The sequence below is a fragment of the Mobula birostris genome, chromosome 8 (assembly GCF_030028105.1).
Source record: "Mobula birostris isolate sMobBir1 chromosome 8, sMobBir1.hap1, whole genome shotgun sequence".
Taxonomy (NCBI): domain Eukaryota; kingdom Metazoa; phylum Chordata; class Chondrichthyes; order Myliobatiformes; family Myliobatidae; genus Mobula; species Mobula birostris.
In genome coordinates this window covers 74,250,318-74,264,771 of record NC_092377.1, presented here as the reverse complement: position 1 = coordinate 74,264,771, position 14,454 = coordinate 74,250,318, and the positions used below count along the sequence as shown (strand labels likewise).

General features: G+C 37.9%; 1 protein-coding gene across 9 annotated transcripts in view; it reads right to left on the bottom strand.

The window, feature by feature from the left end:
* kif16ba (kinesin family member 16Ba) overlaps positions 1 to 14,454 on the bottom strand; it is a 231,279-nt gene that overhangs the window by 45,309 nt on the left and 171,516 nt on the right. For 5 of the 9 annotated variants that reach the window (XM_072265457.1, XM_072265458.1, XM_072265461.1 and 2 more), the window contains 2 exons: positions 12,408 to 12,491; positions 7,844 to 11,652 (listed from right to left, as the gene is read on the bottom strand). In XM_072265457.1, the coding sequence (XP_072121558.1) occupies positions 11,494 to 11,652; positions 12,408 to 12,491 (243 nt within the window). In that variant the 3' untranslated portion in view covers positions 7,844 to 11,493. Of the gene's footprint in view, positions 1 to 5,143; positions 5,712 to 5,753; positions 7,208 to 7,843; positions 11,653 to 12,407; positions 12,492 to 14,454 lie in introns of those variants that run through there. The other 4 variants (XM_072265464.1, XM_072265466.1, XM_072265463.1 and 1 more) reach the window with 3 other exon arrangements.

Below are 14,454 nucleotides of genomic sequence, written 5' to 3'. Positions count from 1 at the left end.
ACTTGAGCCTGGTGGTATATGTTCTCAAACTTCTGCCCAGTGGAAGGGGAAAAGAGGGAATGACTCGGGTGGGAGGGATCCTTGATTATGTTGGCTGCTGTCCTTGGGCAGCAGGAAATTTAGACAAGAGTCAATGAGAGGGAGGCTGGGTTCTATGATAGACTGGGCTACATTCAAAAGACTCTGTAATTTATGTTTGATATTCTCATCTCTGTCATCAAATCCTTACATAAGTATATTCCTCTCACTCTTGCAAGTCTTTGGGACTTAGTGCTTCTCCAATTGTGGCCATTCGAATATCCCTGATCTTCGTAATAGGTCCACTGTGGGCTGCTTTGACTTCAGCCATGACAGCTTTGAAATTCTCTCTTCAAACCTCTTTGCCACCACTCTCCTTCAAGATTCTCTTTCTCTGTCCAAGATTTTGATCATCTTCCCTGGATCACCTTATCTAACCATATCAAATAAAATATGACCACCACTTCCACGATACATCTTATCTTGAGATACTCTTACTATGTGTATTTTGCAATATGATGTATGCAGGTTTATTCAATAGCACTGAATATAAATTTTGTGACTGTGTATGTCTATCAGCATGTCTCTAGAGGGGATGTTGAGTGTTTAATAAATGGAACAATGCTCTTGTTCCACTATTGAAAGTCCCTTTTATGTTCAACCAGAACTACATGATAACTATATTCTTAGTAACAAAATAATGCTGAAATAGCAGATTGAACAGAAAAGGACTGGTAAATAGTAATAGCAAGGCACTTAATCACAGACTTATGAACATTAAGAACACTACTTTCTGCTTTACCTACAGTACTGTGCAAAAGTCTAAGGCACATATATAACTAGGGTGCCTAAGACGTTGGCACAGTACTGTATTTGTGAAGGTGGAGCAGAGAGCAAGATTGTAAATCTGGTGGGAGCAAAGGATGCTGGGAATGGTGATGGTGGAACGCTGCAGGAGGGGTGTGAGACAGGTAGCAGAGAAGGAGCGCAAGTGTGCAGGGGGCAGGGGGTGGCGCAGGTGCAGACCCACCCAGCCCTGAGACACCAAGTAAGGTCATTTAATTCCAAACAATTGGTTTATTGATCATTACAGAATATCTCTCAGGTACTTCTCGTTGTCTCCCCTCTCCCTTCCCATTTTCCCAACCATGATTCCCCTCTTCCCTGCCCCCTTCCCATTCTCAGTCTACAATAAAGACTCCTATCAGAATCAGGTTTATCATTACCTGCGTATGGTGATTTTTTGTGGCAGCGGTATAGTGCAATACATAAAATTACTGCAGTACTGTGCAAAGGTTTTAGGCACCCCAGCTATATGTATTCCCTTAAACAATTAAAAGGCAAAAGAAGTGATTGTGTGTTGCTTGAAACATTGGTTCAGAGAAGATGAAACTTAGAACAGCCAAATCATTATTGACAGCTTCTCTCCGGAAAAAATTGGAGCAGTAGTTGTGACCTGAAAATATTGAATTCAGTCTAATGCCTGGAAGGTTGTCAACCACCATCCCTAAATATCATAATGGATTGCTCTTTTCACTTTCATTGCATGGCATTCCATCTCCAGGTCAATTTCACTGCATCATGCATGTCATCATCTGCCTTTGCCTGGGGTGATACCATCCATCTCTGTTGAGGAGTAGTCCTGGGAATCATTTCTCTACACAGAATCTGTAAGTAGTTTGGCTGCTTTGTATTGGTTATTCCTGTGAATTAACTAACACAGGCACAGTCTAAATGGCTACATAAGAAATGATTCATATTCATCCTTGTATTACATAGTTCAAGAATCTCCTGCAGAATTGTTCCCAAAGACTGACATGACACCAAATGTGGTTATATTACCAATATATTTCATTTTGTTAGAATATTGGGAATGTTAGTAATTTTTCAAGCTGTATTCTGCTAGTATGCACTTTAACATGGGAAAATTTTGCTTAATTGTGAGTTAATTTTATCCTGTCTTTTCAAATCTTGAATGCAGAAAAGATGATTTGGTGAAAGGAGAATGTTGTAGGGCTTGTAGGTTGCAGATAATAAGTGGATCAAAACAGAATAGCACTTCATACATTCCTGGGCAGTGCTAGATTGTCAGTCCTGGAAAAGTGGACTTACTGATAAATCTCCACAGTACCTCTCAGCTCTACATCCTAAGAATGTTTATTTTTGTAACTCATTGTATTCTCCTGTGTATGGCTCCAACTATGCCTCCTTTTGTTGCTCAGTAGTATAATATAGTGTTCTATCTTCATATTGTTCATTTACAGAATGACTTCTCCTCTGAGTACTTATTGTCAGTATTTACCAAGAAGGGAGGATTGGACGATACTGAAGGCAGACTGGGGCATGCAAATGTACTGGGACATTTTTAGATTAGGGAGGAAATAGTGCTGGGTCTTCTCAAAAGAATTAGATCCCCAAGCCCCAATGCCAGTCAAAATCTTTTACCTAGGGTAGAAACGTCAACACCAGAGGATGTTCTTTTAAGGTTGGAGAGGGATGTGTAAATGTGATGTGAGGAGCAAGTTCTTTTACACACAGTTTGGTAGATGCCTGGAATGGATTACCAGGGATAGTCATGGAAACAGGCAGTTCAGTGGGTGTTAAGAGGCTTTTAGATAGACACAAGAATATGAAAGGAATGGAGGAATATGGATAATACATAGACGGATGATATTTAGTACAAAATAACATCAAGATCATTAGATCACCATGAGTTAGACCATAAGACCAAGGAGAAGAACTAGGCCATTTGGCCCACAAGTCTGCATTGCCATTATGTTGTGGCTATTTCCTTCAACTCTATTCTCCTACTTTCTTCCTGTTACCTTTGATGCCCTGAGATTAATCTTTGCCTTAAATGTACCCAATGACTTGGCCTGCACAGCCCTCTGTGGCAAAGAATTCCACAGATTCACTACCCTCTAGCTAAAGAAATTTTCCTCATCTCTATTTCAGTGGACATCCCTCAATTCTGAGGTGGTGCCCTCTCTTCCTAGACTTCCCCGGTGAAGGAAACATGTTCTCCATGTGTACTCTATCCAGAACTTTCAATATTCAATAGGTTTCAATGGGATCCTTCCTCATTCTGCTAAACTCCAGTGAGTACAGGCCCAGAGCCATTAACTGTTCCCCATATATTAATCCTTTCATTCCTGGTATTATTCTCATGAACCTCTTCTGGAGTCTTTCCAATGTCAGCATGTGCCCAAAATTTGCTCACAATACCCCAAGTGCAGCTTGACAAATGCCTTATAAAGCCTCAGCATTACATCCTTGCATTTATACTCTAGCCCTCTTAAAATGAATGCTAACATTGCATTTGCCTTCCTCACCACAGACTCAACCTGTAAGTTAATCTTTGGGGAATCCTACATGAGGACTTCCTAGTTTTTCTGCACCTCTGTTGACTTGAATTTTCTCTCATTTACAAAAGAGTCCACGCCTTTATTCCTTCTCCCAAGATGCATGACCTTGCACTTCCCTGCATTATATTCCATCTACCACTTCTTTGCCCATTCACCCAATCTGTCTATGTCCTTCTGCAGACACCCTGCTTCCTCAACACTACCTGCCCTTCCACCTATCTTCATATCATCCACAAAGTCGTCAATTTCTTCATCCAAATCATTTGTATACGTGGAAAGAAGTGGTCCCAAATCCAACCTCTGCGGCACATCACTAGGCATCTTGTCAAATCCAAATAAGCAACATCCACACTCTCCTTTGTCTATCCTGCCTGTTATTTCCTCACATAATTCCAGTAATTCGTCAGGTATGATTGCCCCTTTAGAAAACTTTGCTGATTTTGGCCGATTTTATCATGTGCTTCCAAGTAGACCAAAACCTCATCCTTAATAATGGACTCCAACATCATTCCGACCACTGAAGTCAGGCTAACTGGCTTATAATTTCTTTTCTTCTGCCTCCCTCCCTTCTTAAAGAGTGAGTAACATTTGCAATTTTCCAGTTTTGCAGATGTTCTAAATCTTTGTCTTTTTAATTCCCCGAACAAAGTCATCCTGGCCCTTGCCCTTTCTTACCATGTCTAAAAGGAGCCCTGCAGATGTACAGGCTTATTACTGACTCCTTAATGCTTCTCCCAGTTAATTCAACATAGATTTAAATTTTCGACACCAATCTTATTCTCACTCATGCTGCTTGAATTGCTGGCCTGGCTGAAGATCTGTTGTTTCTATCTGCCACTAACAGAACTATCCCTCACCTCTCATTATTTTATGGGACAAGGCAAGGAAGGCGAATATTTATTGCCATCACTAATTGCTCTTGACAGTACTGTGATGAGCTACCTTTTTCAAGTGCTGCAGTCTGTAATGACTCTATCTTATCCAAGTCAAATCCAGCATTGATTATTTTCTCCCCCACATTAACATTTACAATAAAATCCACACCAACTCCTACTAAAACCACTCTATTTAGAAAATTTAATCAATAATATTCTTTCAGATGTACCTTTACAATGTTTTGTTTATTAATACTGTCGCACGCAGAACACTTGATATAACTACTCTTAATGCTCACTACATTAATGCACCTTGTTCCTTCTGGATGCAATTCATAATTGATCTCTCCTCCTCCTTCCTCTATGCTATTTTAATACTTAATGGACCTTCAACAGGGACTATTCTGTTGAGCTCCAGCTGGGGATTAGCCTGCCACAGTAGTGTAGTGATTAGTACGATGCTATTACAGCTCAGGGTACTCCGGAGTTCAGTTCCGGCACTATCTGCTGAGGAGTCTGTACTCCCTCCCCGTGGAATGCATGGGTTTGCCCTGGGCTCCCCGGTTTCCTCCCACAGTCCAAAATGTACTAGGTAGGTTAACTGACCATTGTAAATTGTCCTGTGATTAGGTTAGAGGTAAATCAGGGATTGTCAGGGGTTGCTGGGGTGGCAGAAGGGCCTACTGTGTGCTGTGTTGCTAACATAGCACAGACCTTACCAATCCTGGGGTTTCTTTTACCCTATTATCTACCGATGTAACCAACTAATGAACTGCCAGGAGAACTTTCAGTATTAGAAATATGCTTCTCAGCATACGAAGCAGTCATTATATCACCTTTGGACAGCAGCATATTTTTATGTTATATTATCCCCCATTTAATTCGACATTTTTGTTGAGGCTGTATCTTTCAGATGACCTGTTCTTGGCAACTGTTCCAAATATATTTATACCAGTTATATAGTAAGCATTTAGATAGGTGGATGAATAAAACAGCACAAATATTTATGCCTGGGATCACCATAATTATAATTAGGAGAATTTCATTTACCTTACCATACATATAATGGTCTATTTCAATGCTCATAATAGTGCAGAACTATGGAAAAATAATAGCATAGCAAAAGGTTATGTAGACAATAATGGATTCTTGGGAGCAATTGCTGATAGTAATTGCTGATAGGAATTTAAATAAAGTTCTAAAATGCAAGACTGAAGCTGTTTTTAAACCCAAAGATAAAATGAAATCTTTTAATTCACCCTAGCATATGTTGTTATTGTTTAATGATATGTTTCTTTCTTCCTACTAACCAATTTATGTGATATATAACACAGAGAATTTACATCATTACCTTGCATTTTTTAATTCTTCAATGTAGGCTTTGTCTCACCTATGCATGATGGCCATCACTCAAAACCAATGGACCCCAATGGAATAAATCAAGGGTGTTGAGCTTCATTGTAGATATAAAATAGAGAATAAAGAGCTACTCAGGAAAGATTACGAAGCAAAAATTCTAGTTAAAGGTTCATTCTACATATAGAAAGAAAATGAATGCATGAGCAATGCATTGTTTTAATAAAAATTCCCCTATTCAGTACCTCCACATGCTATTAATATAAATATTCTATTGCAGTTACTTCTAACATTTAAGTGTTCTTGCATTTTATTTTTGTTTCTGCATTTTATAAATTTAAAGCATTAGTTTGGACTCTGTCATTTACCAATCAATGGTTAAGATTTCATGAAGGTACCTTTTTCTTGACCTGTCGATGTCACTTTGTAGATCACTAAGAAAAATTGAAGGTGTCTAGCTCCAGCCACATTTCCTACCTTTTACCATACTTTCTTTCCAATGCAAGCTAAGGAAGTATATTAGTTTCACAATGGATTTTTAAATATCCAGTTAACAAAATATCTGTATCTGTAAATAATCTTTGTATAAAGGTGAGCTCCATTAGGATTCTTTTCGCTTTTAGTGGAATAAAGGTGAGCTCCATTAGGAAGATTTTAAACTATTTTTTGTCAGCATGGACTAATACAATTTAATCAGGTGGTTTCTTGCTGGAACTTTGGGTATTTCCTGCAAGCTGTACTAACAGAGTATTAGAAGTGTCACTTTTCAGAAGAGATTTCAAACAGAGAACCTGCCTGCTTTCTCAGGTGGGCTTGAAGTTCCATCCTGAGAAAGCAGCGCACACGAATTGCTGGAGGAACTCAGCAGGCCAGGTAGCGTCTATGGAAAAGAGTACAGTCGAGGTTTGGGCCGAGTGTGTGTTGCTTGGATTTCCAGCGTCTGCACTTTTTCTCGTTTCCGAGAAAGCAGGGAAGGTCTTCTGAAGATTCTGACAATTTTTGACCTCATAACCAATGCAATGCATTTATCTCATTGCTGACTAAGAATATGCTGCATGAAAATTGCCTGCCATGTATTCAATATTTATTAATATATGACTACATGGTATTAACCATCTGTGAAGTAGTTTGGAACCTGCTGAGACTGCGAAAGTGCAATATGGCATAACTGCAATTTTTAATAAATTAGACGCATTTCTGATTTACACTGATTCATGGGATGTAGGAGTTACACATGGGGCTAGCACTTGGCCATCCTTTTGTTTTCATTTACAGTATACGAGCATCACAAACAAGACCAGAATTTGGTGACTATCTTTAAGTATCCTTGAGAAAACGTTGGCAAATTTTTACTGTGAACCACTGTAGTTGCTGGTAGGAAGTTCTGCAATTTGGATTTCATGACGATGAGGGAAAAGGAAACGTGTGATTTGGAAGTACACTTCTAGCCCTGCTCACTGGTGAAGGGGATTACAGGCTTGAGGTGATGTTGCAGATGGTTTGCTCTTGAGTGAAGGACTGAATGATCAGGATGGTGTCAATCTACCAGGCTGCTTTGTCCTGGATGCTTTCAAGCTACATTTGATCCAGTGCCTGAGGAGAGACAATATTATTCTGATCAGAATAGTGTGGGATTTGAAAGGGAACATGGTGGTGATTTCCTGTGTCTACCCCTATCCTATGTTGCTGAAGATGTCCTTGTAGCTTCTTGCAGTGTATTACTGTAACTATATTGTTACTATGGAAACAACAAATTGCTAACTACTAGGTGGGTTCCAACTAAGTGAAACTTGATTCTCCAGTATGTCAGTTCTACTTTTATAACTCACAACAACCTGCAGTCAGTATCACAAGTTCTAAATCACTGCCTTTATTCCATGAAACATTGGGATGATCAATAGTTAATGTAGTAGATTTATGAAATGTAAGAAATATTTAATAGATTAGAAACGGATCTAGTGTTTTCCCAACGTATATGATGAATATATTCTTTTCAAGCTTCCAGCTGGTTACAGGTATTGATTTAAACCAAAGTTTTGATGGTAAACTCTGCCACCTTCATCATGATTTAATAAATTAATTATAATGCTCCCAGTTAAGATGGCAAGGTTGCTAATACTGATGATTACCAGCCTGGGAAACACCACAATGAGGGTGACTGACAATACAGCAACTTCAGGAATAACATTTATTTCTATTTCTCAGAGAATATAACAGCAATAACTGAACCTTCGTGCCCTGGGTAGGTAATCATTTGATACATACGGTACTGACACGGAAAATCTATGCATCAATGTTCTATTTGTCCCATGAAAAAATGAGTCCTGTTTCCAAACATCTAAAATGACGTTTCTTCATAAATGAAGCTTTTAGCTTGATGCGCATAAGTAAAATGCAGCACAGCTGTTCACCTTAACATTTTATTTGAGGTCAGTGAGTTTACTTTACAAATAGCGATTTTAAAACACTATAAAACATACACAAAGTGCTTCCGATGCAGTTATAAATTATAAATGATTACACAATTAGGTGCAGAATCAGGCTGAAATTTGCATTATTTATGCTTATTTACATGGTGTACAAATTACATCACTGAACATCACGGTAGCATTACGTTCCCAGTTACTACAAAAAAAAACTTACAAAACTGTACATATTGTACTTGGAAATACGAGTAGTGTTTCCTAGACTGTTAAGTTTACCCCGTAGCCAAGTAGAAATATTAAAACCAGTATAACTGGTTTATGATTGTCCCCACCTACATGTACTGTGAAGCAGCAGTTCCGTGTAGTTCTGCTCAAATGAAACCTCTAAGAAGCAATAGTTATTCACTAATTTGGTTGCACAAAGCATGTCAAAACCAGAATCACAACATCCATTTGTTGTATGCAACGTAGTGGAAAAGAAATCAGTTCAAAAACACCTTTGGCTTGTTTCCACCATCCTCTTTACGATCAGGACATTAGAAAAATTGGGAAATAACCTGTATTTAACAGATCTCCCTGGGGCAAAATTTTCCTTATGTGAATGTTATTTCCTTTGGATTCGGATTTCAGTACAAATTCCACTTAGACAGAAGTTAAATTGTGCTTTCAACCATTCAACATTAAAAAATGCTTCAATGAAATACCTGGAGCACTTTACCATGTTAAAGGTATGTTACAGATGCAAGTTGTTGTAAAATTGAATTGCTCCTTTCTTATTTACTGTAATAATTTTCAAATGGGTACCTAGACCTGGATTTTGTGATGGTTTTAATAAACATGAATATTATTCCATACCAGAATAAACTGTGTTTTTCCAACATGCACAACAGGAAGATTTTGTTTTGATACAAACTATCTGTAAGTACCTGAATTATTGCAAAGCATATGATGTTATGTCAAGGAAGCAACCATTGTCTGAATATATATTTGTGCCTATTTTGGACCAAGTGGTGAGGGAAATAACATTTGTTGCAAATGATATCTTTAGTCAAATTATTTCAGACTTTGGTATGTTGCCTCTAATAAAAATGCATAGATTGTGGCCTCAGATCCACTAAGTAAATATCCCCAGCAACTAACTAGGCACCAAAAGAACTAGAAAAATCGTGAAGAATAATACAGATTACAGATTAATTAGTGTTTCAAGTAAGTGTGAAAATGTTACATGATTAAGGATTCTAAAACACTAAGGTGCTGGAGTATGAGGCTTTGTAAACTGAATGGAGTAATATACAGGACAAGAACACCAGTTTAATTACATCAACACATTTCATTGAATTGTTCCAGCTGTTATTGATAGTATTGTACTAGGGAAACAACACCTGATCTTACACCTGAACCTGGCCTCTAATTTCAATGTGGAACACAGGGCAAAAACACAGGTTGCTTACAAAAAAAACTTAACATCATCTTTATTTTAAATTACTTTCTTCATTTTTAATAGTATTCAAATATTACTGGAAAAGAAGTTATAGCTTTTCTCCAAGGTTAGGGGTATCCCATGGGTGGAGCTGCCCCAGGTCCAATTAGTTCTGAGACCAGAGAACTGGATTCTATAATATGGTGTGGTGCAGAAAATTACCAGTGGAGGGAAGATGGCTAGCAAATCTACTGTATGAGCTCCCTTTTTCCATTTTTCTTATAGTTCTTATCGATTCCCTTTCATTCAAGCTTGTTTTGCTTGAGCCTCAGTTTCGCTGTGACTTATCCTGGCCTACAGGGCATCTTAGTAATGCAGTAGAATGGAGTGCTGCAAACTCACTGAAGGAAATACCTTGGCAAGTGTCTTCAGGTTCAGTGCCTTGGGCTATTTTCCCACTTTAAAAGGTATAATACAAATAAATGTGTGTTGTTAATTAAAGCTGTGGGGAATGTCAGCGGCTATCACACTGTTAAATTTACATTAACTAAAAGAGAGAAATGGTTTGGCATTGTTTTGTAGCTGGAGAACAAGTTAGGAAGTACAGAATCAAAGGCCTAATTTATTGCTGACATGGTTCAATTTTTTCATTCTGCTGAAAGGTTATTCAACCTGAACCCTCAAATCAATTTTGCTGTCTGATCTTAGAAACATGTATTCTGTAGCTTTGCTTAATGAGTTCAAATGTCATTAAAAAATATTACATTGTGCTTATATTTGTCAAGTAATACCGTCCCACTCATATAAATCTCTTGTTAGATATTATTGAATGGAAGTTTAGCTATAATCAAGTTTTAAATTGAAATAATATTATACATCCAAAGGATCAGACTGGTTTTTAAATTCGGCTAACTGTGCAGGTACGATTGTTAATTTCTGCATAATCTTTAACTATTAAGCATTGTTACTCTGATCTACTTTGACCTCAATGTGACAAACTATGCAGGATCTTTAACAGAAGGAAAAATAACAAGGTAACAACATTTACACTACTCACTCTACTGCAACTACCTGCCCTGATAACTTGAAATAGATATAAAAAAAATGCTGAAACTTATCTGCATCTGCAGTAATTTTAAATACACAGTGCTATTATAGTGCAATTACACAGTGCTAAATGAGTGTGTAAAATTTTACACTTACTTCGTGATGAAGTTTAAGTACTAGAAAATCTGTTTTAACATGTATGTTTTTTGAAATGTAATGCAAACTCAGTGTAACAAATGCTTGGCTACAGGTAGACGACTTAGGACACTCGTTGCTGAATCAAGAGATTGCTTCATTACGATAGTTGCAAAGGCCATGGACTCATGTCGAGGTGAGCTTTCTACTTACTTCAACATTACCACTTTTTCGGGAGATCAAATAGAAAACAGCAGAAATGGAAGGAGGACCTATATTATACCACACCACTGTTAACACCCACAGTTGCACATGCTTAGAACAGTTGTTGTTATTTTGAATCCAATGGACCAAAATCTATCTTTTATTTTGTATGGAAATGTCACTACAGACCTGTAATGAACATGTAATATCATTTCTGAACAAAAATTATCTTGAAATTGAACTCTGTAATGTTGGTGAGGATAAAATCAATTATTTATAAATAATTATAATGAAAGAATCTCAGTGATCTTTAAGTGTAATCTCGGTAAACAGTAGAACTGAGGCACAAAATCATTTTTAACAGGTTTAGTGCAAATATTTACAATGTAAGCCTCTGCATTTAGTTGCTGGAGAGTTTTGGTCAGTGGATGCTGGAGGAATATAGTGAAAAGGAGTTTATTACTGTACATGCACATTATCTTTAACTATATAGTGGTACTTTTGGTACTTTTCAATATTAAATAAAAAGGAAACTGAAATGCTCTTCATAAAATAATCTCTCTGCATATTTAAAAGATTTAGTTGGATATAGAAAAGGCACTGCTTTTGGTCCTGGTACTTTAAGATTTACATGTTGTCATATTTATTTATCCAGTCCCATGACTACTGAAGTCAAAAACTCCTTTCCTGAAGAATGGTGTAAACTCACATAGGGTGTGCTTGGACAGTGTAAAATCCTCCTTGGATAGGTTCAATGGTGAAGTTGGGGACTTCAAAATCAATGTGAGAAAGTTCCTGAGGTATTTCTGCAAGAAATGTACAGGAAGCATGTTAATCATTTCATGTGTAAAAATCAAATTTTGAATTGGCAAGAGAATCAGTAACAAGTGAACACAACTTGGGTAAACAGCTAAATAATTAACAGAAAAATGTTGACAACTTTTTTGTGCAATGAAATACTCCTTAGGGATAGAGTAAACTCACATACTGTGTGATTTCATAGTGTAAAATCCTCTGAAGCCGGGGTTCCGAACTTGGGGTCCACGGACCACGTGCTTAATGGTATTGGTCCATGGCATTAAAAAAGAAAATTGGGAACTCCTGCTCTGAAGGATTACTGCTGGAATGTACTCATGAAAGTGCTATGTAAGGGCCGGCTGGTGGCGTTATGACATTAGCGCCGGACCCAGGAGCGGAGGTTCCCGGGTTCGAAACCAGTCGGGTCCACTTCCAAGTACGCTTTCCATCCCTGCCGGGTTGAGTGTCGAGATCGCAACTCGACCTCGTAAAATAAAGGGAAAAATACTGCGAAAATGTCTGTGTGAGGAGTGGCATGCCACACAGTCTCTCTCTCTCTCTCTCTCGCTCTGCGCCTTGTAAAAAGCCATGAAAAAGACCTCATCACAGACGCATGCACGCAGGCACACGCCAAAAAAAAAGTACAATGTAAATAGATTTGCTAACAATTTTCATAAGGGAATTGAATATACACAGCAGAGAGAGATTCAGTGGAGGCAAAGGAGTTGTCATGTTTTGAGTCAAAATACTGCATCAGACTTACCTCTAAATGGGATTGTCTCTCAGCAATTACTCTTTCATCCCGGTTACCAAATATCTTTTTAGGTGGAAACTGTAGGCTGCCGATCTGGAAACAGGGAGTATTGATAACATTAGTCTCATTTACCATTGCAAGAATGGTGGGCGCATGCATATTATCACAGGACAAACTTATTAAGGATTTTGAGTATTTTAAAAATACTTAATAAACTGCACTGGATTAGAACACCTCCCTTTAGTGTTCCTATATGAGGGCAAACATCCAGTGCTGTGTATATCCAAATCAGGTGGGAGTAAAAGGATATCAAAATCTGAGCATTTTTGAAGCAAATATACAGTCATTCAAACCCTATTCTTAAAGAAAATAATTAGAGTCCATTGTCTGTTATTCCAACTCTAATTTTTTTTTTAAAGCAGGGCCTTGTTATACATCTTGTAAAAAAGGTTAAAAAACCAAAAACATTGCATCTCACTTTGACTTTTTTTAAATAGCTTTAATTAACCAGTGGAACAGTAATAACTTGATTTGAGAAATGAGTGCAAAATACCTGTGGCACTTGCAGCCTCCAAAACATCCAAAGACATTGAAATAGAACCACAAGAATAATCCCATGTGTTTTTACACAAAACTTTAAAATTTCACCCTACAATTCAAATGATCCCATTCCTATTCCTACTTGTAGCAAACAGCAGCAAAACCAATTTTCACGCTGACTCAATCTGTATGACTCTTGGCTGTGAAGGATAAACAACATGCAAGCAGACCCTTCATTTGAGATTCAAACCAAATTCTGACCTCGCTTTAGAATTTACAAATTCAGAAGGGGCAAGGCCCAACTCCCAATGCATTTCAAGCACTCCAGTACAGGAGCAATTCAGTGATTTTTGGTTGCATACACTGCCCCTCCCTGATAGCTATCTTTTCTGCTGTAAATATCTAGCAGCGTAGTGATTAGCTATTACAGCACAGGGTGTGTGTTCCAAGTTCAATTCCAGCAAAGTTCTGTAAGGGATCTCTGTATGTCCTCCCTGTGAAATGCATGGGTTTTCCCGAGGTGCTCTGGTTTCCTCCCACAAAGACATATTGGGTAGGTTACTTGGTCACCGCAAATTGTCCTATGATTAGACTAGACTTCATTGGGCTGTGCTAAGGTGGTGTTGCTCCGAAGGACTTACTCCGCACTGTATCGCTAAATAAGTAAATGTTACCTTGTAGGGTTTATTGTTTAGAGTTTAGAAATCTGATTAATTCTTCTAAATTTGGAATTGTGCAGAACAAAACACATCTAATGTGAAGAAATACTTCAAAGGAAGATTCGTAGATCTAACTAGAAAGGGAGAGATAAAATTCATTTCTTTTTAATACATCATACCCTTCCAAAGTGCAAGAAAAAAAAGAAAAAAAATGTTGGAATACAGTAACAGCTGAAGACTTACAAAATCTATGAGGGTAATCAGCCTAGTCACTAATCCATCACTGCAGATTGCTTGACTTTTGGCTCCTGATAATTGATACATTGAATTAATAGGTTAACCTAACTAAAGTAAGGGCATTTATAATGGTATGATGGCAGAGTTGCCCAAAATGGACTGGAAAAATTAGCAAAAAGAGACAGGACAGTAGATGAACAGTGAAAGATATTCAAAGGGCAGGTCCAAAACAGTTAGTTGGAGCTTATCCTAATTAGAAAGAAGAGGAGAGACAGCCTGTGGGTCAAAAAGTAGGTCGAGGATAATGTTAAATTGAACAGCAGGGACCCAGCAGCAAAAAAGATCTTGTAAGAAAGGAGAAAATTGATTTTGGAAGAAAATTTATGTGTAGTATTGAAACAATCGGTAGGGGTTTCTATAGGTATAGAACATAGCATTGCACAGGAATAGGTCCTCCAGTCTATCACGACTGCACTGACCATGACTGTTCTGCATTCCTTGCCTGTTCTGTCTACGTCTACCACCTTCTCTGACAGTATCTTCGAGGCACTTACCATTCTGTGTTTAAACAAAAATAATTGTCTCAAATCTCAAACTCCACCCCCACCTTCATCTTAAAG